The sequence below is a fragment of the Telmatherina bonti genome (assembly GCF_933228915.1).
Source record: "Telmatherina bonti genome assembly, chromosome: 16".
Classification (NCBI taxonomy): Eukaryota; Metazoa; Chordata; class Actinopteri; order Atheriniformes; family Telmatherinidae; genus Telmatherina; species Telmatherina bonti.
The window spans coordinates 20,756,462-20,781,995 of NC_136614.1; the positions used below are offsets into that span (position 1 = coordinate 20,756,462).

Genomic DNA, 25,534 nt, shown 5'->3' on the forward strand with positions numbered 1-25,534 from the left:
TCTTTGCATTTTCATGCTGCTCTCAAATGCAGTGCAGATTTTCCAACCTTTTTTTAAAAATGTCATACAGTTTGTATTTTTTATTGCATAACATTTAAACTGCTGTTTTGATAAAAAAAAAAAAAAAAAAAAGTTACTTTCTGCAGACATTAATGTTGGAAAAACAAATCCATCTGATGAGTTTTTGTCTAATTTTCTGTTTTAAGCAATGAGACCAGTTTATCTTGATTCACTTAAGTATAGTTAGAAGAAAATTCTGCACAGCTACAGAGAGGCTCACTGCTCATCCTCCTCTCATTAATGACAGGAAATGCTTGTAATCTGCTTTCTCCCTCAACTGAAACATAAACAAGTTGTTCTTCCTTCGACACAAGAGGAGTGGTTTACCGTAGAGAACACTGCACTCAGATCAGGGTGGACAAAAATCTGCAAAGTGTTATTTGTCAAATAGGTAAGCAGCAGAAAGCAGCTGGTGTTGTCACCAGAAACAGTTTTAGAATGATGAATGAATGTGTGCACCGTGGCTGTGATATGTGGGTCACCAACACATGTTCTCATCCTGAACTAATGTTACATCAGAGGATGTATCAAAACACCATGACGCCTTTGGAGGTTTGGGTGTAAATGTGTGGGCAGGGTTCTGGAAAGCAAGTGAGAAAATCCTCTCCTCAAAGTCTGCTTAAAGTTGGTTCACCAGCATCACGGCTGCAAATGCAGCAACACAAGTCAGATTAAGCATCCACATTACATGGAAAATTGAAAATAGCCATTCAACAGGACATATTTACACTTTATGACACATTATGACACATTTATTTACACATGAATCTGTTGTTAAAGGAATCGCTTTACTTTCGAACTTTTAGACATTTCTCACAGCATGTACCAGAAAACTAAGCACAACAGAATGAGGAGAATAATAGCACAAACTGAAAGATCGCCCTTTTTATGCCGTCAGTGCCGGCGGGAGATTTGGTCTTTTGATAGCATCTCTGGTGTTCTTCCAGTGTTATTCAGCAGCAATCTGTTAGATGTTTGACACAGCCATTTGTCATGATATCAGCAGGGAATGATGTCCAGCAAACACTGCATATATTTCACCCGCCTCTTTATTGTGACAAGCTGAGATGTCTGGGGTTATTTGGCAAACACTGAGGAATGTTGGACTCCCGTCCAAGGAAGCCATTTCCTATCTGCTGGAAATTTTTTCCCAAAAACCAATGTAGCTGCTGCTATTGATAATACTTTGATCTGTTAGAAACATGACCTGAGTATGACCTGGTATGTTGCTTTGACTTCTAGTACAAAACACAAACTGAGGCTTGCCTGTAGACAAAACTTTGTAAAAACTTTGTCAAAACCTTATAAAGTTGTCAGTGTTCAGTAGAACCAGTTATTTTTATTTATCTATTTATTTATTTATTTTATCTTTGCCTCTAAGGCTGATTTGAAACCAATTGGGGACTTAAGCCCTGCCCTCTGTTATGATGACTCTTTTTGACTATGTTTTTTCCCTGATATTCGATGGGTTTTTTTTTTCATTAGATGAATTACTGTTATAATAACGTGGAAAAATAATTTCGATAACCAATTCCATTTCATTTCAGATTTGAGAGACAGAAGCAAGCCAATGTAGTTTCTGGTCTAAAGGGACATATAGTGTTTGCAAATTTTATTGTATTATTTTTTTGTGGTTTTTTTTTTTCCATGCACATTCTCCTGTAATTAGGAATGACTATAACTAAATCTAAACATTTTATTATCTTTGTGACAAATTGGTTCGATATTTCTTTATTTTCAAGTTTTTTTAAAAAGATGGACTATTACAGTAATTTCATGTCGTCATGATCTGTGGCTTCATTCAATGTCTTTTTCCCCCTTTGACTAAGTTACTATCCATACTTTTATGACTTTTCTCTGAAATTCCACTCGGCTCTGGCACACATTCACAGAGGCTGTTGTGACGGAGTCTTTGCTTGGGTGGGCCTGCTGCTTTTGGCAGACACAAAAAAATAAGACAGTGTGTGTGGCCACTCTGAACTCTGTATGGTGTTTCACCAGATCTGAAGAGGATTGGTATTAAGAATAGTTCAATCAGTTTTTTGATTGTGGTGTAACAAACAAACTGATGAGAGGCAATCCATTCAGCATAACCACACTACTACTACTACTACTACTACTACTACTACTACTACTACTACTACTACTAGTAACCTGATTGACTGGTGTCAACTTGAATGCATCACAGTGATTTACTGGAAAGCTTCATTTCTGTTTTGGAGAACGGTTTTTGCGGAAACCTAAAAGACTTTGACTTAATTCTGTAAACCTTTTGCCATTATTGTACTAACTTATCTGTTTTCCTCTCTCTTGTGCTGTCCCTATAAATACTAAATCTGATCTTTTTTTTCTATCACTTTTGTTCTCCTTGAGTTGCCTTTTCCTAGCCTAGGTCATTTGTGTAAACATTTTGAGCCTGAGGGAATAATAATGAATGAGTGCATTTATGTCACCATGAACTAAAATGGCCCACATGTTCAGTATACATGAAAGCCTCAATGTCCTCCCTCTTCCCAGTAGTCTGTTTTTTTTTTTTATTTTATCATTTTTGAGTTTCTGAATAATGGATGCGTTGCTTTTTAATTGGTGAGTCATGATGTGTGTAAGTGCTCGCTGTAGCTTGTGTGTATGGTAAAATGCTAAGAGATGTGTCAGTATTGCTTTCCAGGACAATCTCTGACTCACTAAGTTCTGTGGAGGAATGAGTCAATGAAGGATAAAGATGAAAGCATGTGTACCCCTGCTCAGGCTATGGGGGTTTTCTAGCTAAAAGGAAATATGTGTGCGAGGACATTTGAGTCTCCCTCTGGGAAGAAAAGATGTGAAAAACAGTCGTCAAAGATCAGAGAAGACGAGAATATATACAGGTTTCACTAAATTTCCTGGGTTTTTTTAATCTTGTTTTTTTTCATCATTTTGTGGCATATAAAAAACAATTCTGCAGCTTATTTCTTTTTCTTCTTCTGTACTTCTGTACAAAAGTCCTAGGAATGTGCACAACTAATCAGCTAAGCAATTTGCTGACACGACACACAAAGCCAATAGCTTTTCTGAAGTCGTCTGTTTTTCGTTCGGACAACCGATATGTCTGTGCAGACACATGGAGGTGTTTACAGTGCTTTGTTAAAAGAACAGTGTGGCCCCTTTAAGGTCAAGCTAAAGAAGGGGAGGAGAAAGAAAGAGAGAAAGCGAGGGCAAGGGGCACAGCACGTCAGCTGATTTGACGGACAGACAGGCAGGTCAAAATCAGCGCGGGGAGAGTGAAGAGAGCTAGCTTGTGCAAAGCTTGTTACATACTCTGTGAGAGGCAAGCACTCTTCACTTGTTCTCGAGGCCAAAAGAACAATAAGAAAGTTTGTTAATCCCATGGATTACTGCTGTGGGATGTCTGCTTTTATGTGCAATTAAATAATTAATTGATCTGCTTATTTCATATCTAACAAGAAACTTATTCCGTGGAATAGCGGGATTGTGTTCCCAGTGGTGTTCATGTCTTTAAATACCTTGTGTTGTGTACATTTTGGTACTTTGCCATCACTTCACTCAGCTGTTTATTCAAACTATCTGTTCAACCTTGCATCAGCAAAAACGCAGAAGCTGCAACTTCTATGCTCCATGCGGCTGCAATAACCAAGCTCACCTCAAATGTCCAACCAATCGCACAATACCTCACAGAGCCACAAAAAGAAAGTTCTGCTTGATGCATCGAGAACAAGGCACAAGATGTGTCCAACCATGTTCGCGAGTATCAAATTATTTTATTCTCTCAAGAACAAGAAAAAGTTCATCTTTTTATGTGGCGTATGTGACAGGCAATATGGACGGTTACTCAACAACAAGACTACGACAAAGAATATCAGCTGAGGTTTTTGGACTTTGAAAATATTGTTTCAACATAAAATTGGTTTGTGACTGGTTTGGATTGCGGCCGAGGTAGTGAATGATGATATTGATTATATGCATCTGGATGGCTGGATGCTGGTGTCTTCTTAAAGACAAAGAGAGGAATGGAGTAAAGACAGTCAGGTGGTCTCCGGAGTAAAATTAGTTAGAGGTACTTGAAAGATATGTAGCTCAGGAGGAAGAGCAGTCATCTCCAAACTTTGTTAAGATACATAGTTCAAACAATCTTAGTGAAAAAGTCAACAAAGGTAGAGAAGAAAGCTTTGGCAATAAAAGCCATATAGCGCTTGTAGTTACAACAGAGTCCCATTCCTGTTTCACCACTTCTGGGTAAAGTGATGCTAGCACGAAGCTAGCTACAGCTTCACCCAGGAGTATTCAACTCGCCTCAGCTTTTTGCAGAGGTGTTATCAAAATCCTTCTATAACTTTTCATATATTTTACATTTTCCTTTTTTTTTTAAATTACAAAAGTATCACATTTTTTTTTAACATTAATTACCCATCAATGCCTTTTTAACCATCATGTCCTTCAGTGCCACAAGTCACTTTCTATAAGTTCTAATTGGATTCTTTAACTATAGAGCACCAGAGGAACATCCTTTTCTACAGCCAAGTAGCACTTAATGCATTTTGTTTTTCAACTGAACCTTTATCAGTCTGCTTGACTTTTGTTTCATGTCTGTGTGTGTTTGCAGGTCCTGCCGTTCCCCAGCCAGGTGGTTTATAACCGTGTTGGGAAGTGTGGAAGCCGGACAGTGGTTATCTTACTCAAGTTACTGGCTGAGAAACATCAGTTCAATTTAGTCTCCTCGGACATCCACAATAAAACACGCCTCACCAAACATGAACAGGTAAAACAAGTATGTTGTACAGATTGTATGAAGACCATTTTTGCTCATGACCTAATATGCAGTGTAATGCAGCAGAATAAACTCATAAAATAATTTCATTGAAAGTCATTGATAGGAAAATCAATCAATTGAAGTCGTCAATTGGGAATTACTAACAAACTGCAAATATTATCTGAAGCTCAGCTACGTCTGAAGTTCCAATAAGTTGCTGTTTTTCTTTTTGGTTTCTTGATTATTGATATGATATATAATGTTTGATATAATGGTATAATAATGTTCCTGTGTGGTTTTCTGATCCTGTGACTAAAACAACTCACAAATTAAATTAAATTAAATTAAATTAAATTAAATTAAATTAAATTAAATTAAATTAAATTAAATTAAATTAAATTAAATATTTTATCTATCCCAGAGGGTTCTTTTTGTTTTGTTTTTTAAATAATTTCATTAGAACAAGATATTGCCTTGTCGTGTAGGGAATCCATTCTTGCCAGAGTGATTTATGGTACCTTTCTGTCTTGCAATTGATTTGACAAAGCTTCACATTGAACACACTCAGGCACGGATCAAGTAAAGGTTGACTGACATATAATTTTTTATCCAGCATTGCCATTTTGGAGCTGTTGGAGGATGAATTTGGAATCATGATGAGGAGTCATGTAATACCTGCAATGACAAAACAACTAACAAGTCTGCACTTTTTTGCATCTGTGTCGTTCCAGCTTGCAGTAGCTGTCACAAATGGGATCTCCTGATCCTGTTTTTCTGATATGTGAGCCTGTTTTCAGATGTGTTGTCCAAGCCCTAACTGTCATGTGTGGCACGGTTATTAGGTTTCCTTACACTCCACAGTCATTGAATGAGACCAAATAAAGTTTTTGTTGTTGTTGTTGTTGTTGTTTTGGGTTTTTTTTAACATTAACTCAATCTCAGAGTAATTTGGCAGAATACTGAACCCATGATAATTATCAACATTACAGTAAAATATCTTTTGTCAGTGCATGATTCTTGTTTTTTTGTTTGTTTGTTTGTTTTTTTAAATGCAGTTTTCCGTTTTTCAAGTTGTGAGCTGGCAAGTTTTTAAACAGCTGGCTAGTAAGTGGGTCAATTTATGACCCCTTGTACCCTACGCTCCCACCTGTTTATTTTTTCAGACATTATATTATTTTCAAGTATTCTTCTGTTTGCCTTCTAAAGTTTGTTACATACTCCAGGAGAAGCAAGAACTTTACGTCGTCCATTAAGTTCTGATAATGGACACCTCTTTGGGCAGTATCCCTTACTTAATTGTGGAGGTATCCAGCTGGAATTTATGGAGCTTCTAACATATCAGAACAAGCAGAATTGTCTTAAAAGCCTGATTTGTCCAGGTGCGAGTGGGCTCTCTGAAGCAGGTAGACGACGCTCTTCAAACCAAGCCCATTATGATAAGCAAAACAATGTATCCTAATATATCCTTACTACGGTGAGTCAATTACCGTCTCTCCAAGCCAATAACAGTCTCTCACGAGCTGAGATGTTATGGATGACTAGGTTTTGGTCATTTGTTTGAGATGGTTTGGATTTGTTAGGATTTGTTTTCCATGCTCAGGACAGGAACTCTAATTTTCTGGCAGGTATTGAAAAGTTGTTCATTGTTCAGCATCAGCTTTCAGAACCCTGGGCTGATTCCATCTGGACCTGCAGCCTTGTTTTAGATCAGTTTCTCCATTTGTTTTTTTCATCTGACTGCAAGAGACAGACAAGTTACAGGTGGAGGTTGACGATGTCTCAGTGTTTTCTCAAGTGATAAATGGACTTGTAATTATATAGCACTTTTCCAGACCACTTGACCACCTAAAGCACTTTACACCATTTGTCACAGTGACCCATTCACAGCCCAATAGACAAGAGGAAATGCAGGGTTCAGTGCCCAAGGACACCAAAGATGTTGTGAGGGGAAGCCTGGAATCTATCCACTGACTTTGGAAGATGATTGCTCTTCAGCTCAGGATAATCCTCACAGGGAAGTTAGGCTGTGTTGAAGTCCATGACTGAGCAGCAGGATGACACAGTGGAGGCGTGACAGGAAATCTGTGGACTCATGGGGGATGTGTGGCATGTTGGTCTGGAGGCAGGGAGTGAACTGAACCAACTGAAGAACATGTTCAGGCTTTTGTCAGTCTGATCTCCGTTAAACTTGAAACCATTGACCATTCACATTCCTAACAACATATCCCTTATGTTTTTCTGCTGGAGCTGGCTTTCTAACTTTATCCTGTTGTCTACCTTGCACTTCCTAATCTTTGTTTTGAGTTGTTTTTTGTGTTGCCTTCAATAACTGCCTGTCCCTCCCCAAAGGTAGACAGGCAACTGATGAATTGGTTATGAGTTAAACGTCTCATCTTTATTGGGACAATGGTAATGGTAAATGGACTTGTACTTATATAGCACTTTTTTCAGTCATGCTGACCACTCAAAGCTACTTGTCACATTCACACGCACACTCATACTGGTACCCCTTTAGGCACATTGGGGGGGGCCGACTAGGGGATCAGTGTCTTGCCCCAGGACACTAGGGGATGTAGTCAGGGAAAGCTTGGAATTGATCTCGATGACTGCTCTTCCTCCTGAGCTACAGCCGCCCCAAATGCTGCCCATATATAATTTGTCACACACTTAGTCATAATATTAATGTCTTCTCCATGTGGTTGACAGAGGACATTTAAGTCTGGCCTCAAAGGACCCTCTCAGAGCATGTTCAGCTTCATTAGACCAGTTTTAATTTCTGTGCGATGACTGGTGCCTGCGAATGATTGGTTTGTAGGTGGACATATGAAGTACCATTTTGTGGTTTGATTTTCCCAAAGGAGGCAGGACAGACAAGCTGTATGCATTTTTAACATTTGCAAAAAGAATTCAAACATCTTGTTTTCTCTGGTGGAGCAACATTTTTAGGCTTCTTTAAACTGATGCTACCTCCACACCCACAGTCATTTCAGAGATTTCCCAGTAGCGCAGCAAATTATGTGTCCTGGGTATGAGAAAGCAATTTAATTATGTATTTGTGTGGGATTATTGCAGCAGTGACTCACATCCTCTTATGATGTTACTGGCTGTGTTTTTAGGAAGAGGCTAACCACTTGTGAATGGTCAGCAGTTGCTAAATGTGTGTTGCCATTACTGACCGATTTGATGTAAATGGTAAGCCAATATTTAAACAGTTACTTGTCTATTCATGTGTCAAACTCTAAATGTTGGCTGCACACTCAGTGGCTGAACACCATCAGCCACATTAGGCCTTGAACATAAAACATCTCTGTGAATAGTCCAACTAAAAAGAGTGTGCACATACCAGAGACCTAGCTAGGTGGCAGGAGGTTTGAATCAGCAAAATGTGCCTCCTTCTTTGTGTGTCTGTTTCCTTGTGTACTTCAGTGCATGTTGACTTATGCAAATGCAGACGCACATCGTCTAAGTTTAGAAATGCTGGTCCCATAAGTTGTGGTTCTGGCTTGGCCTTGCCAGTCTTAGACGGTTTTCCTAGATGCTCTCCCAGTAGTGTGTTAATGGGTTTTCCCAGGGTCAGTGTCTTGTGTATGGTTTACCAAAATGTAAGGGTTGCTTGTTTATCTGGAACTTTAGAGCGTAGAGTTTAATGACCCATCTTTCCTTATCTGTGCTTGGAGAGCACACTCAGTGGCAGCGAGAGATATTTTCTCAAGCAAGGGGGATAAAAGAGAAAAAGTTTAATTAAAAAAAAAAAGAAAAGAAAAGCTTGTGTATTTGCATTAATACAGAGTCTTGTTTGCTCCTTCTGACTGTGGATTTATGCTCAGCAGCTGCAACCAGGTGCAGATCTTCTGCAGCATTTAACCTTCAGTCACTTAAAGACAATTGCATTAAACAGGAGATCACACGGCAGAATGTCACATTACTGGTCAGCTGTTATGTTTGTGACTCCAACTCCCATCATGTATTTGAAGACACAAAACTGGCGTGGCACCTGTTGCAGACCCTCTGATTGTTACAGCTAATGTTTAACCTTCATTATAAGATGTTTAGGGAAGCTGAGTAAGGTTGAGCTCAGGGCAGTAGTCAAAGCCTTCTATGGTTCTGGCCCCTCCTGTTTCCTCTGATGAGCCCTGCGAGGACACCACTGAGGCTCAAGGAGGAGGTGGGGGGGGGGGGGGTGCAGGTATGCCTGGAATCCTCCACTTTCTCCCTGTAGCTTTCCCTGCTAAATGAGAGGGTGTCTGGCCAGACAGACAGACAGAGGGGGTGGGTAAGCAAACACACACACATCAACCCACCAAATGTGCCAAAAGCATTCTGCTTATGCACATCAACCCCAATGTGGGGGAGGGCGCATCAGAAGAACATTTAACTTTTTTTTTTTTTTTTTTCCGTCTGATATTGATTGAAATATAGCAATAAGTAGAAGGACTTGACACACAAGTGTGAAGTGTATTCTGCAGTCCTGGTGAAACCTTTAAATTGTACATTTTACAGAAGAAGAGACTCATAGAGGCTGGAAGCAGAACGAGTGGAAATGTACTGAGTTTATAGAGAAGAGGGAGGGTGCAAAGCCCAAATCTGACTGGGGCCTCAGATTAACTGGTTTGTGTACATAAATATGTATACATGTTGCTGTTGCAATCCAAATACAGTTTCTAGGATTTAACAGGTGCCCATATATAGTTTGTGAGAGCAGAACATAAAAAGAGTTTCTAATTGCCTCTCCGCCTGACAGCTTTTATATAAAGGTTGTTTGAAACATTAAACATGGGGTGGGATATAATTAAATAAGTGGAGGAAACTGGCTTTGGAATTATTGATAGAATAAGGACAAAATTATGACAAAAGACCCATTTCACAGCGTAAGACAGAAAAATGAAAAAAGAAAAACCTCCATCACATGCGTGTCAGTTTGTGCAAAGAAAACTAACTTCTAGAAATGTTAAGTGGTTAATTTAGTCGATGCATGATCCTCACATACAGCTTGCTGGTGCCTGTCTTCCCTGAAATAACCGTGTTTGTTCTGACTTGGAGCTTGTAGATTCTGTTCCAGAGGAATGCTTCATTAGTAGTGCTCTGGCTCATTGACTTTGCACATCCTGCTGCTCTCCTGCTTTTCATCTGGAAGCTGAGATGCCAAGATGAATTTTTCATTTATCAAGGAAACACGTCCAGCCACTTCAAGTTAATTAACCTGCCACCCCCCCCCCCCCCCCCCACACACACACACACACACACACACTTATAAACACCACCCACTTAGTCAGATTTATAATTATAAAGGTTGAAAAATATAACTTAATCAAATGACGCAAAGTCTTACATCGTATTATAGTTATTTTTGCAGGCAATGATCCAGTATTAGGCAGTTGTTATTAAAAGGACAAATATTGTTAAAAGTTCAAAAACTGGTAATGCATTGTTGCATAAGTATGAGTCTGCATTGTTCCAGTCTTCATGCATCATGATTATTAAGATTATACCATGTTGGAAAATGCCTGTGTTCCACATTTCCTTCCACCAACTGATACAATTGACCTACTGAAAGTTAATTGTGATAATATGATAATTAATTGTTAAATAAAATAGTGAAATATATACAAACCTTGCTTGAGCTTTACAGACATTTGCATGCTTACACAGAAACCATTCTTATGATCTGAAAAGTTTTATGATTCCACTTCCAGCCAACAGACCTCCTGCTTGCGATGCTAACCTGCTAAAAGGTTTTGCTGCTGGGACAGTTACTCTCCATGCTATCTTGTTTTGGTTTAGGTGTATTTAGTCCAGAAGAATATTTGCACTTGGTTTAATTTTATCTTTCATCACTTTAGATTGTTGCAAACAGTCATGAAATTGGTGGACTTCTTAGATTCTTGTTGAATTTTCCTCCATGTTTTCCTATTTGTACCATTTAAAGCACCACTTCAAAAGTATTCAGTCTATGTCTGAGTCTGCAGCTACATATCCAATAACATCACTTGAACACAGAATGATGGTAAAATTGTCATTCTTAGCAATGTAGTAGTTTGACTTAGAGAGACCTGAGGTTGCTGTTTCAACAGGTTTTCCTTTCACAGCTTCAAACCCTCCAAATTTAATGTCTCCTCACATGTCCTTGTGTGTCCAGTTTTGTTCATTCCCTTAAGTGTTTTACATGTATCATGCTGGAACACAGAGGTAGATGTCAATCCACTTCATTTCCACTTTTTCTCTGTCCTTGCTTTTGTTTCCAGCATGACTTGTCTTTGAACTTCCTTCCTGTCACCACCCTTTACCTCTTGCCAGAACGTTTACACAGCATATTCCATAGAACTGATTAGGAAAAGTGTGCACCCATCTTTAAATGTGAGTCTGTATTAGTAATACCTTCTCCTGATATATTTTTTCACTGGAAAAACAAAAAGCGAGTGATATGTCCGTAGTCCAAAAGAATGATTTATTGCAAATTGGAAAGAAATTCAGGAGGCAATCAAAGAGAGACAAGAAACTGGCCATACAAGACATTTCTGACTTATTATGTTTACCTTCCTCATCATAGCACTGACTAACTTCTAGGCTTGTTCATGGACGCTCTCCCTTGTGGTTTTGACCATATGCATCTATTCTTGGTCTGAATCAGTTCTTTTTGAAATCTTGAATCAACTGAAAAGTTTAAGAGCACTGTTAAAGATGTGAGGCTAAAGCAAGTTGTGGGGCTTATGTCTAATAGAGTTATACAGTTGAATATTGTAAAAAAAAATCTCATATTTAAGTCCAACCATAATCAGTCAAAGTCAAAACTGTCTGGCTAATGCCTCTTTATTTCTTGTTTTATTCATTTTAAATAAAATACAGACAATTCCCCAACCAGGGAAGAGTCACAACTTGGATCATATATCATTTTACTTTATGTCACTTTGGAAGAATTTCAGTGTGGAATGACTTTAGCATTTAGATTCACTTGCAGAACCCCCAGTCAAATTTCAGCCAAAGGATCTGCACTTTATATAGTTTTGCTATGATGTCATTTAGAGTTTATTTTGGCTGCCATTTGCCCGTGTGCTGTCAGACATGGAAAACATGTAGGAAGATTTCCTTGAAGATGACAAAGAAAGCTTTCCTGTGAATAAAACTGCAGAAACCAGATTGATTTTAAATATAAGGAAATGGTAACCTTTTTGTGTTTGTTAGACATTAACAAACACAGATGATTAACAGATGATTAACAGTGACAATTAGTAATCTAATTTACCAATGGTGATGGCCTGGGAGGTCGTGGGTGGAGATGCACCCTGAGGATATCGTTTCCTTATCTGGTGCACATGTACCTGGCCATTCATCCTGTTTTAACTGTTATATGGGCCGATAGGACACGGGAGAGGGTGGTTGTGGGTGGGTGTAAGGGGACTGTGGATGTATGTGTGTGTGTGTGTTTTATCTATTTGATGTAAATCGTTTTATTATGTGAAGCACTTTGTATTGGTTTTTTTTAAAGCACAAAAAGTGCTATAGAAATAAAGTTTGATTTGATTTTATTTGATTTACCTCGTAATTCACATCTTTGCTTCTATTTTTGTTCAAATGATTCAGTCTGATTTTTTTCTAATCTGTCTTATGATTGCAAGATTTTTTTTCAAAATGATTGGCAAAGTTTCAGTTTGAACCTCTTTAAAGTGACAAGTTTTCATTTTGTCAGCTTTTGCTTATGATGTTTTAAATGATATTTCATCGTTCTCATTCCCATGTTCGTCAGTTCATGCGTATGTTTACTAGCCGAGATTACAATAGCAGGAAACAGACCTAAAACATTTTAAGTGTCTGTGTTTCTTTTTGTCATAGATATATTGCAAGGTCATTACTAGATAAGATTTTTGAACATGTTTTCCTTTTGCAGCATTTTACTGCAACATGTTTGTCATATTTGACTAAAACTGTGTTTTAGCTACTGTGTTTTTTACTCCTCAAAAGCCAAGTCTTCTCTTTTTTGGCAAACTAGTTGGTAGAAATGAAAACACACAAGCCATCTGCTCATTCTTTAGGACCTTCAAGCAGGGATTCACGATCCGTTGACACACAATGGGGTCATGTGTATGGGGGCTAAATGGGGATTGATGTTGACCTGTTGCTGGTTTGCCAAAGCTATTAGCTTTTTTCCAAAACATTGCAGCTGCATGTAAACATGGTACAATGTGTGAAAAGGGATTTTGTTTAAGGCGTGCCAAATGGCCCAATGGGCATTATGCAAATAAGTTACATCCTGATGTTGATGACTAGTAGAAGAAAAACTTTGATCTCGAACAATGAGTTTGTGGTCTTCACTGCAAGAGAATGATCTCTTTATGTTTTGACTGTGGGCTTTTCAGCTTTGTAAACTTTTTACAAGCCTAAAAAGCCACTCAAATGTAATGACTAATCAGCTGTTTGTCTCGTTGTATTTTTGTCTCTTTATAGGTGGATCTGATGAAAAACATCAGTAAAATCCCCCAGCCATTCCTCTACACAAGACATGTTCACTTCCTCAATTTTACCAGGTACAGGGGTGCAGCAACAGATTCTAACACTAAACTGTTTTCCTGACATGTGCAGTTGTGTTCGAGCTTTGTACTAACATTGCTATTTCTTTGTTGTCAGGTTTAGGATAGAACAGCCTGTCTATATCAACATAATCCGGGACCCAATTAGCCGCTTTCTTTCTAACTATTTCTTCCGTCGCTTTGGCGACTGGAGGGGTGAGCAGAACCACCTCGTTCGAACACCAGGGATGAAGGATGATGAAAGATACCTGGTGAGAGCCATTGGTATATGTGTCATGTTTTTGTCTATGTGAGCCTTGATGTATGCTTTGAAGGTTTTCCCATTCACTTATATCTTTGCTGTTGATCTTGTTTATGTATTTTTCTTGCATTCAGTTTCAGGAAACTAATTTGGTTTTTATCCTTTAAAACTGCACTTTAACGCCAATAATTGAGTTAGCAAACATGCAAAACCTAGAAACCAAGGTGTCAACAGTGGCTTTTCAGCAGGTAGCACATGTGGTTTCCATTTTTGTTGTGATCCTGACTGCTGCAGTGCCTGTTATGTGCATTATCACAATTATGTCTAATGAGCCAAACAAATACTGAATCTTTTAGCATTCCTCCCCTTCATCTTCCTTTCATCTCAGTCCCAGTGCCCACAAGCCCATTTACTCTGTTATTGACATTGGCTAAATCAATTCTACAGATGCTTATGGTTTGAAATACTAATGCATTTGGGGTGTTCGACACACTGTAGCTGCCCACTTCTTTTATGAGTGAGTCATTTGCTTGCAAGCAGCAGTGCTTTAAGTCACTATTGTTTTGGTTTCATGCCAGGTTGTATCATTGCATAAAGCTCTTTTGAGATATGAAATTAAATATATGTATTAATGTCTTGTTCAAGTAAGGAATTCACGTAGGATGTAACACTAAAGAGTCCTTCTAGATGTTACTAAAGTAAGATTACGACGACTACGAGTCTTGTTCTATTTTGCACAAATACATTGTATAATCTTCTATAAAAGATCTTAACAAAATATATATAATATAACCTGCTACAATTGTCCTGTTGGCCAGCTGGTCTTTTTGTTTTTATTTTTTTCTTCTTTCCATCACTTCATGCTGTTATCTCGAGGTTAATATTAACATTTTAAGCTATAAATAAACATATAAACATATTCCATATGTCGTTTCGCCAGAAGGGAGATGGCAAATTGTAAGGCTATAGCAGCCTGATGTTTACCCAATATTTAAGTCTGATTTTGATTTCAATTACAGACCCGATTTGCCACATGAGAAACATGGTATCCTACATCTGCGTCACAGAGATGTTTATCCCTCCAGCATGATATTAAAATCAAAGGCTCCTGTTTTATAATACATACAATCTTGAGGCTTTCTTTGATTTTGAAGATCTTTTTTAAACTCTGTTTTATGATGAGAAGGAGCAACTAAAGCCGTTTGAGTTGACTACATGCAGAGTTGTTGACAGAGAAGTTTGGAGTTCCCCTTTAAGAAGTTCTATATAAGATTACATACAGTTTTTGGAATAAAAATCAAATCAGTAATTGTTTTGATTTAAATGTTGGCTTGATATCGGAGTGCAAATGTTAATAGTCCAGCTATTCCTCCCATAGTCCTCCCTGCTCTTAAAAACGCTGAGAGGGCCTTTCGGGGGGGGGGGCTAACAAGAGGAGTGAATGTCAGTCTGGCTCGAGTCTGACTGGGTGTAATTAAGTATTGCACTGCTTTCCCTGGAGTTTTGGACCATGTGAGTTGAGTTATTAAAGTATGCAGACCACAGGGGCCCCTTGCTACAGTTAAAGGGGAGGGGGAGACAGTGCTGTTGTGGACTTTCTTACCTGTATGTGTGTGTGTGTGTGTGTGTGTGTGTACGTGTGTGTGTGTGTGTGTGTGTGTGTGTGTGTGTGTGCGTGCATGCTAATTATTTATTTAAAGTGAAAACAATTTGTTGCAGGCCACCGCAGGGTCAAGTGGTTAGAATGTGTGCAATGTAATATGCAGTGTGTGATGTTTTTCCATCAAAGATAGCACAGTACCTTTGAATGGTATTTTGGTTTTTTTTTAATAGTATTTTCTTTATTTGATGGTATTTTCTTGCCACGTTGCTACCCGTTGTATTTTTCCTTCCTTCAGCTAAATCTGCTTTATAGAAACATGACCTAGCTCACCTAATTAGCAGAAATGGCTTGCAGTTATGTCCTGAACCATATATGTAAACAGTAGCTGCCAAACACACTACATTTACAGTCATGTGGAGTGTATAACTTTCATGCACCCCAAACTGTACCTACTAAAAGCCAGAATATAAGTTTATGGAATTCATACTATAAAAGTAGCTTCAGGGGGAAGTAAAGTTATAGAAAGAGGTCTTTTGTTTTGATTTTTAGACAGAACTGAAGTGAAATTTGGGTTTCAAGTTAGATTAAGCTTCAAAGCCCAGGGGCTGGTTATCAGTTGAGCCCTTTGCTTCTGTGAGTTCAGTAGACAGAGAGCCCAGCAACTCCCTCAAACCCCAGCAAATACATTGACATGTAGTGATTTTTGTCAAGATATTGAAATATAATACTAATTCAAAATAAAAGTACCCAATGAGTTAATAAAACAAATATCCTCATTAGTATGAAATTCCAGAGCGTCTATCAGCACGTGCTCCCTGCTGCGTCAACAGCCAGGGTTCAGAAACATCTTAGACATATGCCCTGCCTGGTGCCTATTAGCCCTGTTTCCCTTCGCCCACTGTATAGAGGAGGTGTCAATGAAAGAACACTGTCAGTTTACTTGCCGGGTGCCGAAGGAACCTGATGCACGTGTTACTGAGACATTCCTGTGGGCGGCTCTCCACACCCCTTTTTACATACACTATACGTTAGACAGGCATGCAGTAGTCATTTGAACACAGTGCGCACACACACACATTCATATGTGTATACATATGTGTGTGTGCGTGTGTAAATATATATATATATATATATGTATATACATGCATATATATATATATATATATGTATATACATGCATATATATATATATATATGTATATACATGCATATATATATATATATATATACATATATATATATATATATATATATATTATATGTATAGCGATTCAGTGATTCAGCAACCCAAATTGCTTCTCATTGTAAAATACTGGTTGGGTCAGATGAAATTCCCACGGTACACCCACAATACCTGAGGATTTACTGGCATAAATCAGGCCTCAGCACGCTTTGACATTTCGACACACTAAGGAGATGTGTCTCCCTAATGTACAGTCAACTGGTCACATCCAAAGTTGTATTTGAGCAATTATTTGTTTTGGTGAGCTGCAGAAAAATATTCCTATACACTCCCATATGAAAAATAAATATTTTAATATGTAAGTTTATCACGTTGGTGTTAATATATTGTGTTTGGCCAAGGCATAATGGAAAGCATAACCCTGGCAATAGATGCAACAGCAGCTGTCTTTTTATGAGCTGATTGTGTAAATGATGACACATTAAACAGTTCAACTTTCAAGTTGATTTTTGTTTGAAACATGCTTTTTACTGCCACCAGGTGGCAAAATCTGTCAGTTATTTAAAGAACCTGGATTTTAATTGCATGTTATTCCATGTTACATATCATTTCTTTTTAGGGCTGTGCTTAAAAAGGTTTAAATATACATTGCTGCAGAATCTCCGAGTAAGTCATGCCTTGAAAGTTTCTTTTTGTTTGAAATGCCCCCTTCCTAAATGGCCGGACTGCTTTCAGGCCAACCATCCAGTGTGGGGACTTTATTGATATGTGCAGAGAGTTTTCAGGCTACTTCTGGGATTTTTCTGAAAAGTAGTTGCAATAAATTGTCAGACGTTTAGGTTGCAAATACAGGAAATGTCTCTGTCTCTTAGATTCCATGAGTTGTGTCTGGTATTCCATTTTTATTCAAGGAGAAGAGACTGAAAAAAATCTAAGCGATGCTCTGAACTTTCTAACTTTCTCTGTGAGTGATCATTTCACATGTGTATACAGCCAAAATACAACTCAGGTCTTGTGTGGAACTGAACTGGATAAAGGTTTTAACCGTACAATTAGGATTTTGTCACAACAGATTGGTCAGCAAAGTAGACAAATAATTAAAGGCACCTGCTCCACCTATGTTAGTGATACCGTATCAGAACGTGTTTTAAGGCAATTAATGAGCATGAATTTATGTGGGAAAAATGCACACCCTTGATGTGATTCTGCAGACCCCTTACGATAACGTCTACAGACTATGCACCACGCTGTAGGGAAAGAAACACTTCAGAAAGTAGCTTCTTCAATAGGATCTTACCCTGTTGCATCATTCCCATGCTTCACAATAAAAAGTGAGGCTAACGGTCTCGTGGGAAAGGTGAACAGCATCAGCTAATGTACAGATTAGTGCCTGTTTTGCTACAGTTTCTCTGACTGCTCACTTGGCCTAATCCACAGTGGGAATAGGAACAATAAGCCCTGAGTGTGAACACAAGAGGTGTCTTTGAAATACTAATGGGGCTTTTCCAAAGAGAAGCCATGTTGTTGGTTTGTGCGTGTGTGTGTCCGGGGTTTAGTGTGTGTAGTTGTAAATAAACATAGTAGTATGTAAAAAGTTGTGATGGCCAAATGCTGCAGCACAGAGGAGTCTAGACTTTCAGATAATAAGATATGTCACTTTTCTCTTTGAGATTTTCTTCTTTTAGGTTTTCTTTGACGTTTAAGCCGTGGCTACAAGTAAGGGTGTGTTTGTGTGAAACTTTAGGAAACTTCAAGTTAGGTTAACTTGAGGTTTCTTGAAATTCCCTGCTTGGGAGTAACAGTGATGAACACTAACTCTTTGTTTTTGTTTTATGATAGTGTACTTACACTAGATATTTTGTCGACAATGAAACATTATTGAAAATAAGAGACTTTAAAATGAGAAGTTAAAAAAAAAAGGACAAGCTCTTTTTTTAAGTCCAAACATAACCTGTACATGAACAATAGCACAAAGTTGGACCCTTTTCTGAGGCTTTCTTTTCACTTTTGTTGTGGTTTCTTTGAAGCCCTTTCCATTTATTTGCATCAATGATCACTATTAAGTCTTTTTCTTCCTGTGTAGTCAGTTGATTGTAGTCTGTAGTAAAGTAAAAACAAACCAAGCAGATGTTTGGTGAATCAGGAAAAAAGTACCACATTGGTCTGATGCAAGAAAAGAAATACACATTAGTTCCAAGTAAATAGCATAACATTAAACGTTTACTATCTCATATATGTTGTTATCAGTGTCTTGTTAGATGGATGATGTACACATAATATATTCTAAGGTGTTGTTTTGGCTTCTGTGCAGCTATTCCCCTTCCTTCACTTACAGCATGACATCTGCTGCAATTCTGTCCCTCCTGACAAAAGGGTCCTGCTTATGTTTATTTCTTTGTTTTCAACGTTAATGGGTTTTTTGAGGGGTGTTTCTTATCTCAGTCAAAGGATAGAGGCTGTTTTATTGGGGTTTTAAGCTTTTTTGTGGCTTTAGGCGATATGAATGAGCTATAGGAATTAAATTGAATTGACCCAACTGCATGTCTTTTGCTATATACTCTCTTAATAGGCTAAATTGGGATAAAAATGGTTTTAATGTCATCCTACATTTGTGTGAAACCAAAATATTGGAAGAATAAAAGGATCTACAGATAAAATCTTCAACTAGCAAGGCAAGCAAAAAACTCCCAACACAAAGGTGGTGTATAGACATGCCTCCATAAATGTTTCCAGCTGGTTTCTAGCCACCCTTGGCAGCAGTTTGTGTCCGCTGGGAAAATCTATGCTTCTGGTCCTGTCTGACATAACTGAATTTCTGTGATGAACTAATGTTAGCCTCAGTATTGGCTTTGACAAATGGCTCTGTTCAAGTTATACATTACTACCTTATCGGGAGAAATAATCTAAATGGCCAGCATTGACGTCATCATTACGTTTGCAATGTGCTCCCCATTCCAGATCCTTTCTCTTCACCCTTTGTCACATACGTTGCATGCTAATGTAGGAAGTATGTCTTTGAGTATAAAGATGCACGTGCCTGAGATTGCATGCAAGTAATGCTTCATAGAGTGTTTTGCAACCCAGGACTTGTTTCCACCGGTAACGCTTATGTCACCTGACATGGATTTGACTGTTGGCTCCACAGCACTTACTAGCTGGCGAGCTTCACTCTTACATGTGTGTTTTCAATCCTCATTCATTTTTACTCCACAGTCATTATTCAGAAGTTCCCACATTTGATCAGAGAAATCACAACTCTGTTTTCACCTTTTGGTTCTAACATCTTCATCGTAAAATGCCTTGGGTGTTTTTGTTTTTCATTCTTTAAAGGTGGAGTATGTAAGATTTTCAATATTTTCTAAATAAATTAACTAATAAAATAACTACAATAATAATTAGGTAGTTTTTTGAACATGTAGGTTCCAGTCTGTCAATATTTGATGCGTTATTAAATTACAAGTTTAATTAATGACTAATGACAAAAAGCACTTTTTTTTTTTTTACTGGTAGGCAAACATTTAAGAAGGGTCTTTGTCATTAATTAAACTTGTAATTTAATAACACATCAAATATGGACAGACTGGAACCTACATGTTTAAAAAAAAAAACTATCTAATTATGATTGTAGTTTTTTTTTTTTAATTTATTTTGAAAATATTGAAAATCTTACATACTCCACCTTTAAGGCTAATTAAAAAATAAAAATATACAAAACGTAAAGTGTGTTTCATTATGTGGCATCTTAGCAGTGAAAACAGCTGCAGGGCTGAGTTTATCTCTATGAACAGGAGGCTGTTTGGCAAAGCAGTTTGGCCTCATGATAATAAAAAGCAAACCATGAAATGCAAGTGGAGAGCGCCCTCTAGTGGGACAAATAAATCAATGTAATTTCTCTCACAAGGACTCGCACAGAAGTGTGGTAACAAATTTTAATAATTGGCATTTGTTTGTCTGTTTTTTAGGATATCAATGTGTGCATTCTGGAGAATTACCCAGAGTGCTCAAACCCTCGGGTTTTCTACATAATCCCCTACTTCTGTGGACAACATCCTCAGTGCAGGTGCGTACAAGGCTTTTCAATTTACATTGCAAAAGCATTTTCTGCTTTTAGACAGTGGAAATAATTTTATTGTTCCTTCCCAAGTAAGTCTGCTTACATTTATGTTTTCTCTCATGTTGCAGAGAGCCAGGGGTGTGGGCTTTGGAGAGGGCCAAGCAGAATGTGCTGGAGAACTACCTCCTTGTGGGTATCTTAGAGGAGCTGGAGGATGTTCTGCTCATGTTGGAGAGGCTCTTACCACATTACTTCTCTGGAGTGCTCAACATCTACAAGAGTCCTGGTTGGTACACGTTTAAATAGAACAGATTTTTTGACCTGCCACTTAATCAACAAAAGGAGTTTGTAAGAGCTCCTCAGCATCCACAAGAATTGGATAAAATCATTTTCTTTTCAAGTGCTGTGGTTGATGTAAGGATCTATTCCAAATGTTAATCTTAATATCTAGAGTAACCAGCTGTGTTTCACACATACAAACAGACACACACCAACTGAAGATTAGATTTCAACATGGAATTGTCTTTTTGGTCCTTATTGCTTTGTTTCTGTCTACTCACTGCAGAATATAGGAAAATGGGCAACATGACGGGCACTGTGCGTAAACACACACCGACCCTGGAGGCCTTACAGGTGCTTTACCAGCGCATGCGCTATGAGTACGAGTTCTACAACTTCATCCGTGACCAGTTCCACCTCATGAAGAAGAAAATTGGCCTCAAATCTGTCTCCCAGCCCCCTGCCTACTCACCTGCTTTTCTACATGAACTTGCCCTAAGAACCCCAGAACCTCTTGAAAAGGACGAGGAGCCTGATTCAGACCTGGAGGATGCCAACAGCTGGCTGATCCACCCATAAATTATTGTTTAATGAACAATAGATGCAGCCAAAAAAATAAAAATTGCATCAGAAAGCTGGATGCAGCCTGAGAGCAGGGGCCTGTGATTGTTTCCCATCTTTTGGATCCTGACACTCTTTTTTTACGAGTTCTGTTTCTGCATAACAGCCCCAGTGTGCAAGACTTAAGTACTGGAATGGTCAAAAAGCTCTATTTAAAATCTGACCAAGGACAGAGGGAAATATTAAGCCGTATTTGCTTAACTGCTTTTATTTTAATTTGAGCTTGTTTTAGGGTTCATTTAAATAAAAAGGAAAAAAAAATGTTATTGCTGTAATTTCCAGGAGAGATTAGAGCAACGCATGGACATCTAAATGTTGGAGAGGACTTCAGAGACATTCCCTGGAGAGAAGTTCCCACTTTACAAAAGGGCTAATGTCCTAAAAACTGGATTGGGACATGAAAATTGAAAAAGTGCCAAAAGTCTTATATGTATATCAGTTGTCCCAAACGTTTGTGCCAAACCTCAGTAAGTCTTCCAGTAACTGGGAGACAGGAAGTTGTGTGCACAGTTGACTGGAGTTGTGATATAGTTAATTCAGTTGTTATAGTACTGATTTATAAGATATTAAGGTTGAAATTGTAAAATATTAGGTATAAATAAGGGTTAAACTGTATGCACTCAATTATGAATTCAAAGAATTCCACCTATGTGTGCATGAATGATTGAGTTTGACCAAACCAGTGGTATATTTTAGCATAGTTTTGTTTTTTTGCGAAGGTCCTTAGCAGTCATTAAGAATCAAATGCTAGAAGCATTTGTAATTTGAGGTTTTTGACTGTGATGCAATGCAATATTTTTCTGAATTCAACTAAATGAGAGACTTGGAGACAACTAGATATTTGGTTAGTATCTCTTTAAGGATTTTTCCCCTGCAAAGTGTGTGAACTTTTCTGGTTAATTCCTGTTATTATCCAGCAGCTACTAAGAGTGCATTTTTTCTCATCACTTATGTAAGAATTATCCAAAGAATAGTAACCATAAGCTAATTTGTGATCTTCATATTTTTTGCCTAACCCTCCTCTAACCTCTGTTGCCTTTAACTTTTGTTATTGTTACATTCATGTGTTCAGTGTTTCCTTTTATGCCAGTTTTATTTATTATTTTGTATTCATTTGCTTTCCAGATAAAAATTCTCAGGAAGGAAAACAGTGTTTAATAACTTGAGCATTTGTATCCTAGGTGTCTGGTGGCTATTAAACTGCTCTTGGCATTTATAAGGCGTTCAGGATGGGTTAATATCAACATGACAACTGGTTAAAAACAGATGCATTCATCATTTAAGGTTTTTGAAATAAATGTGCTCTAACTGTTGCAGCTCATGTCTCCACTTTAATGATTTATTATTATGAATATATAATGAAAATACTTTTTTTCCTTATATATATATACATATACATATATATATATATATATATATATATATATATATATATATATATATATATATATATATATATATATATATACATACATATATATATATATATATATATATATACACACATATATACATATTAGAATTAATACAACTGTCTGTTACAACCAGCTTGTCTGTAGTGCTGCAACCTCTTTAATTTTGATGCTTCCTAAAGTGTCATATGCTGTTCCATGTGTTCAGTTTAATAGCAGATGCCGCTTTCTATTCGCTGTTTTTATCATATTTGCAGCGCTCTGCTGCCCGCAGCAGCCCACCCATCACTCCACCTCATTAAGATGTCCTTTGGATTTAGCAGTGTTGAATTTGCATCTTCGCTTCAAGACAGGAACACTTTCAATCATGAAAATAAACCATTGCTTAATCACTTCACCATTTTTCACATGCACTTGATCACAGTTTTTGGAAACTGCACCATATTGCAGAAATTTTTTATGTGGCCAATTTACAGGTTAGGGTAAAATCACAGACACAACAATGTGAGTGTGATTGTATTAGGATTTATGGCAGGAAAAGGTTTGTGAGGTGGATTGATCTGTATGAACACAACAACAAATAACCAAAGTGATGTTAACATGACCGGGTCCTCTGTCTGGGTTGAACCATTTCACTTGAATTATAAAAACACATAAAATAGTCAAATGTTAAGTTTGAACAATAAATATTTTAATGATGATGAAATCTACTGATGGTGATAAACCACAAATTCTTGAATTCAATGAATCTTAATGGAGTTTAAAAAAAAAAAAAAAAAAAAAAAAGTCATTTATTTAGTCATTGTGTTGTACTGCTTAGTCCGGTCACGAGGGGCTTTAATCTATCCCAGCTCTTAGCAAGGAAGAAGCAGGGTACACCCTGGACAAGTCGCCAGTCCATCGCAGGGCCCAAGTGAAGTGATCATTTTGATTTGTCTTCAAAAATGTAAAAGATACATAAAAAGCTTTTTTTTTGCTGTTTCATATCAACTTAAGGGGAAAAAAAACAAGTTTCTTGTTAAACCATGATGAGTTAACTTTTCTTTAGTAAGTCTCATTAAAAGTAAATTTGAGAGCGTGTTCGACCATTTAAACATGCTTTTTGTTTTCAGACTGCATTTCAATCCTCAAGCCTTAATGGCTTCTAGTTTGAACCTCGACCTGATCAACACTGATTATTTCCAGAACCTCCCCAAGAAATCACTGGGAGAATTTTGGCATGCAGAAACTATCTTTATCTTGGAGATATTTTTATTTCTGTCCAATTTAAACTTCAGAGTGTAATTAACAGCCAAGTAATGATGAGTATTAAATTGTTGTTTGCTGCTGCTGTTGCTCTAAATAATTATTTTTAGACCAAACAGCCAAATTCAGTACAAAAGTCTAAAATGACTGGAACATTTAGCAACAGTTCTTACAGGGGGTACACATAAAACCCACCAGACCTAGGAACTTTACTGTAATTAGCTTGATGGTTAGGAGATCCTTCTGACATCAGAATCTAGTTCTGCCCTAAAAATACTTGAGGACCCAAACAAATTTTCTGAATCACTCCTCCACCATAACCCTTCCTTTTATAATTTCTACTTGAGAACGAAACCCTAAAAGCAAATACAGGCTTATTTGCTTTAGCATAAAGAAAATAGCTTATCTCAGCACAGATAAAGCTACAAAAATACACACACACACACACACTGACTCAGTTTTCACTCTTGAGTGTCCTGTAATAAGCAAAACCATGTTCCGAGCAGAAGTGTTGCGACAGAAGAGGGAGGTTCAATACAGCACAGTACTTTTATTTTTCTACATGAGCCTGCACACTTGAACAGACTCACTCACACACACACTCAGACACACACACGTACACACAAGCAGGTTGTGCATCTGCAGCTTTCCACTCAGAGGCAGAACACAGAAGGGGTTTTATGTGAAGGGTGGCACACAGTGAGCTTGTGTTGTAGCAGTGGGACCTCCTCTCTACCAGAAAACAGGAAACTCCAAGGACTGAGCTGGTTCCAGAAAAAAGAAAAAAAGACCCTGAATTTTCTGGTAACTGGCCCAACCCTTCATTTCTCCATTTTGACAAAGAGAAGAGGAAAGAGAAAGTTTTAAATCTAAGAATTGATGAAACAAGGTTTAAAGGTTTCTCACCTCTTTTCAATATCTTTGAAACTGTGGTTACTTCAACAGGTACATACACACAAAGCAGATTTTACTTTTCTGTTGCAATATCCAGAAGTCTCAATGTTGGCAATCATTTATTGTTCCATGATGGCAAAGAAAAAAACTAACAATACAAGTCATAAAAACATCCATACTGTTGATTGCAGAACCAATTGCTGAACCTGAGTTGCATCTTGTTTACCAGCTGTGTTTCATGATTTTATGATGAACTGTCTATGGCAAAACTGCCACTATTGCGCTTATGCCTTTATTTGGTCCAAACATCTGGAGATCACATCTTGACTCTTACACACATGCAGTTATGCAGTATGATGATGTGCTTTTTTCTTCAGAATGTCCAGCATTTTAATGGCAAACACACTAGAAATGTAGAAAACTAGGCGGCAAGCTTGCTTAATGGGTGTATGCAAAAACACATACATACACAAAAACACATATACAGACAGGCTCACTGGCAACTTCAAGTTAAACTCAGTGATGACATCTCAGACAAGATGAAATCAAAGGTATAAAACTGACTTCTAAATTATTACTATCTATAGACTGTAGACCAGGAGTGTCAAACTGCAGTCCTGGAGGGCCAGTGTCCTGCAGGTTTTTGCTGTCCCCATGCTCCAACACACACCTG

The 25,534-nt window shown here is 37.8% G+C and overlaps 1 protein-coding gene across 2 annotated transcripts in view; it reads left to right on the forward strand.

The window, feature by feature from the left end:
- Positions 1-22,494, forward strand: part of usta (uronyl 2-sulfotransferase a) — a 58,537-nt gene extending 36,043 nt beyond the window's left edge. For both annotated transcript variants that reach the window (XM_079255499.1, XM_079255500.1), the window contains 6 exons: positions 4,661-4,816; positions 13,247-13,326; positions 13,427-13,580; positions 20,319-20,416; positions 20,539-20,696; positions 20,976-22,494. In XM_079255499.1, the coding sequence (XP_079111625.1) occupies positions 4,661-4,816; positions 13,247-13,326; positions 13,427-13,580; positions 20,319-20,416; positions 20,539-20,696; positions 20,976-21,268 (939 nt within the window). In that variant the 3' untranslated portion in view covers positions 21,269-22,494. The remainder of the gene's footprint in view (positions 1-4,660; positions 4,817-13,246; positions 13,327-13,426; positions 13,581-20,318; positions 20,417-20,538; positions 20,697-20,975) is intronic.
- The last annotated feature ends 3,040 nt before the right edge of the window (positions 22,495-25,534 follow it).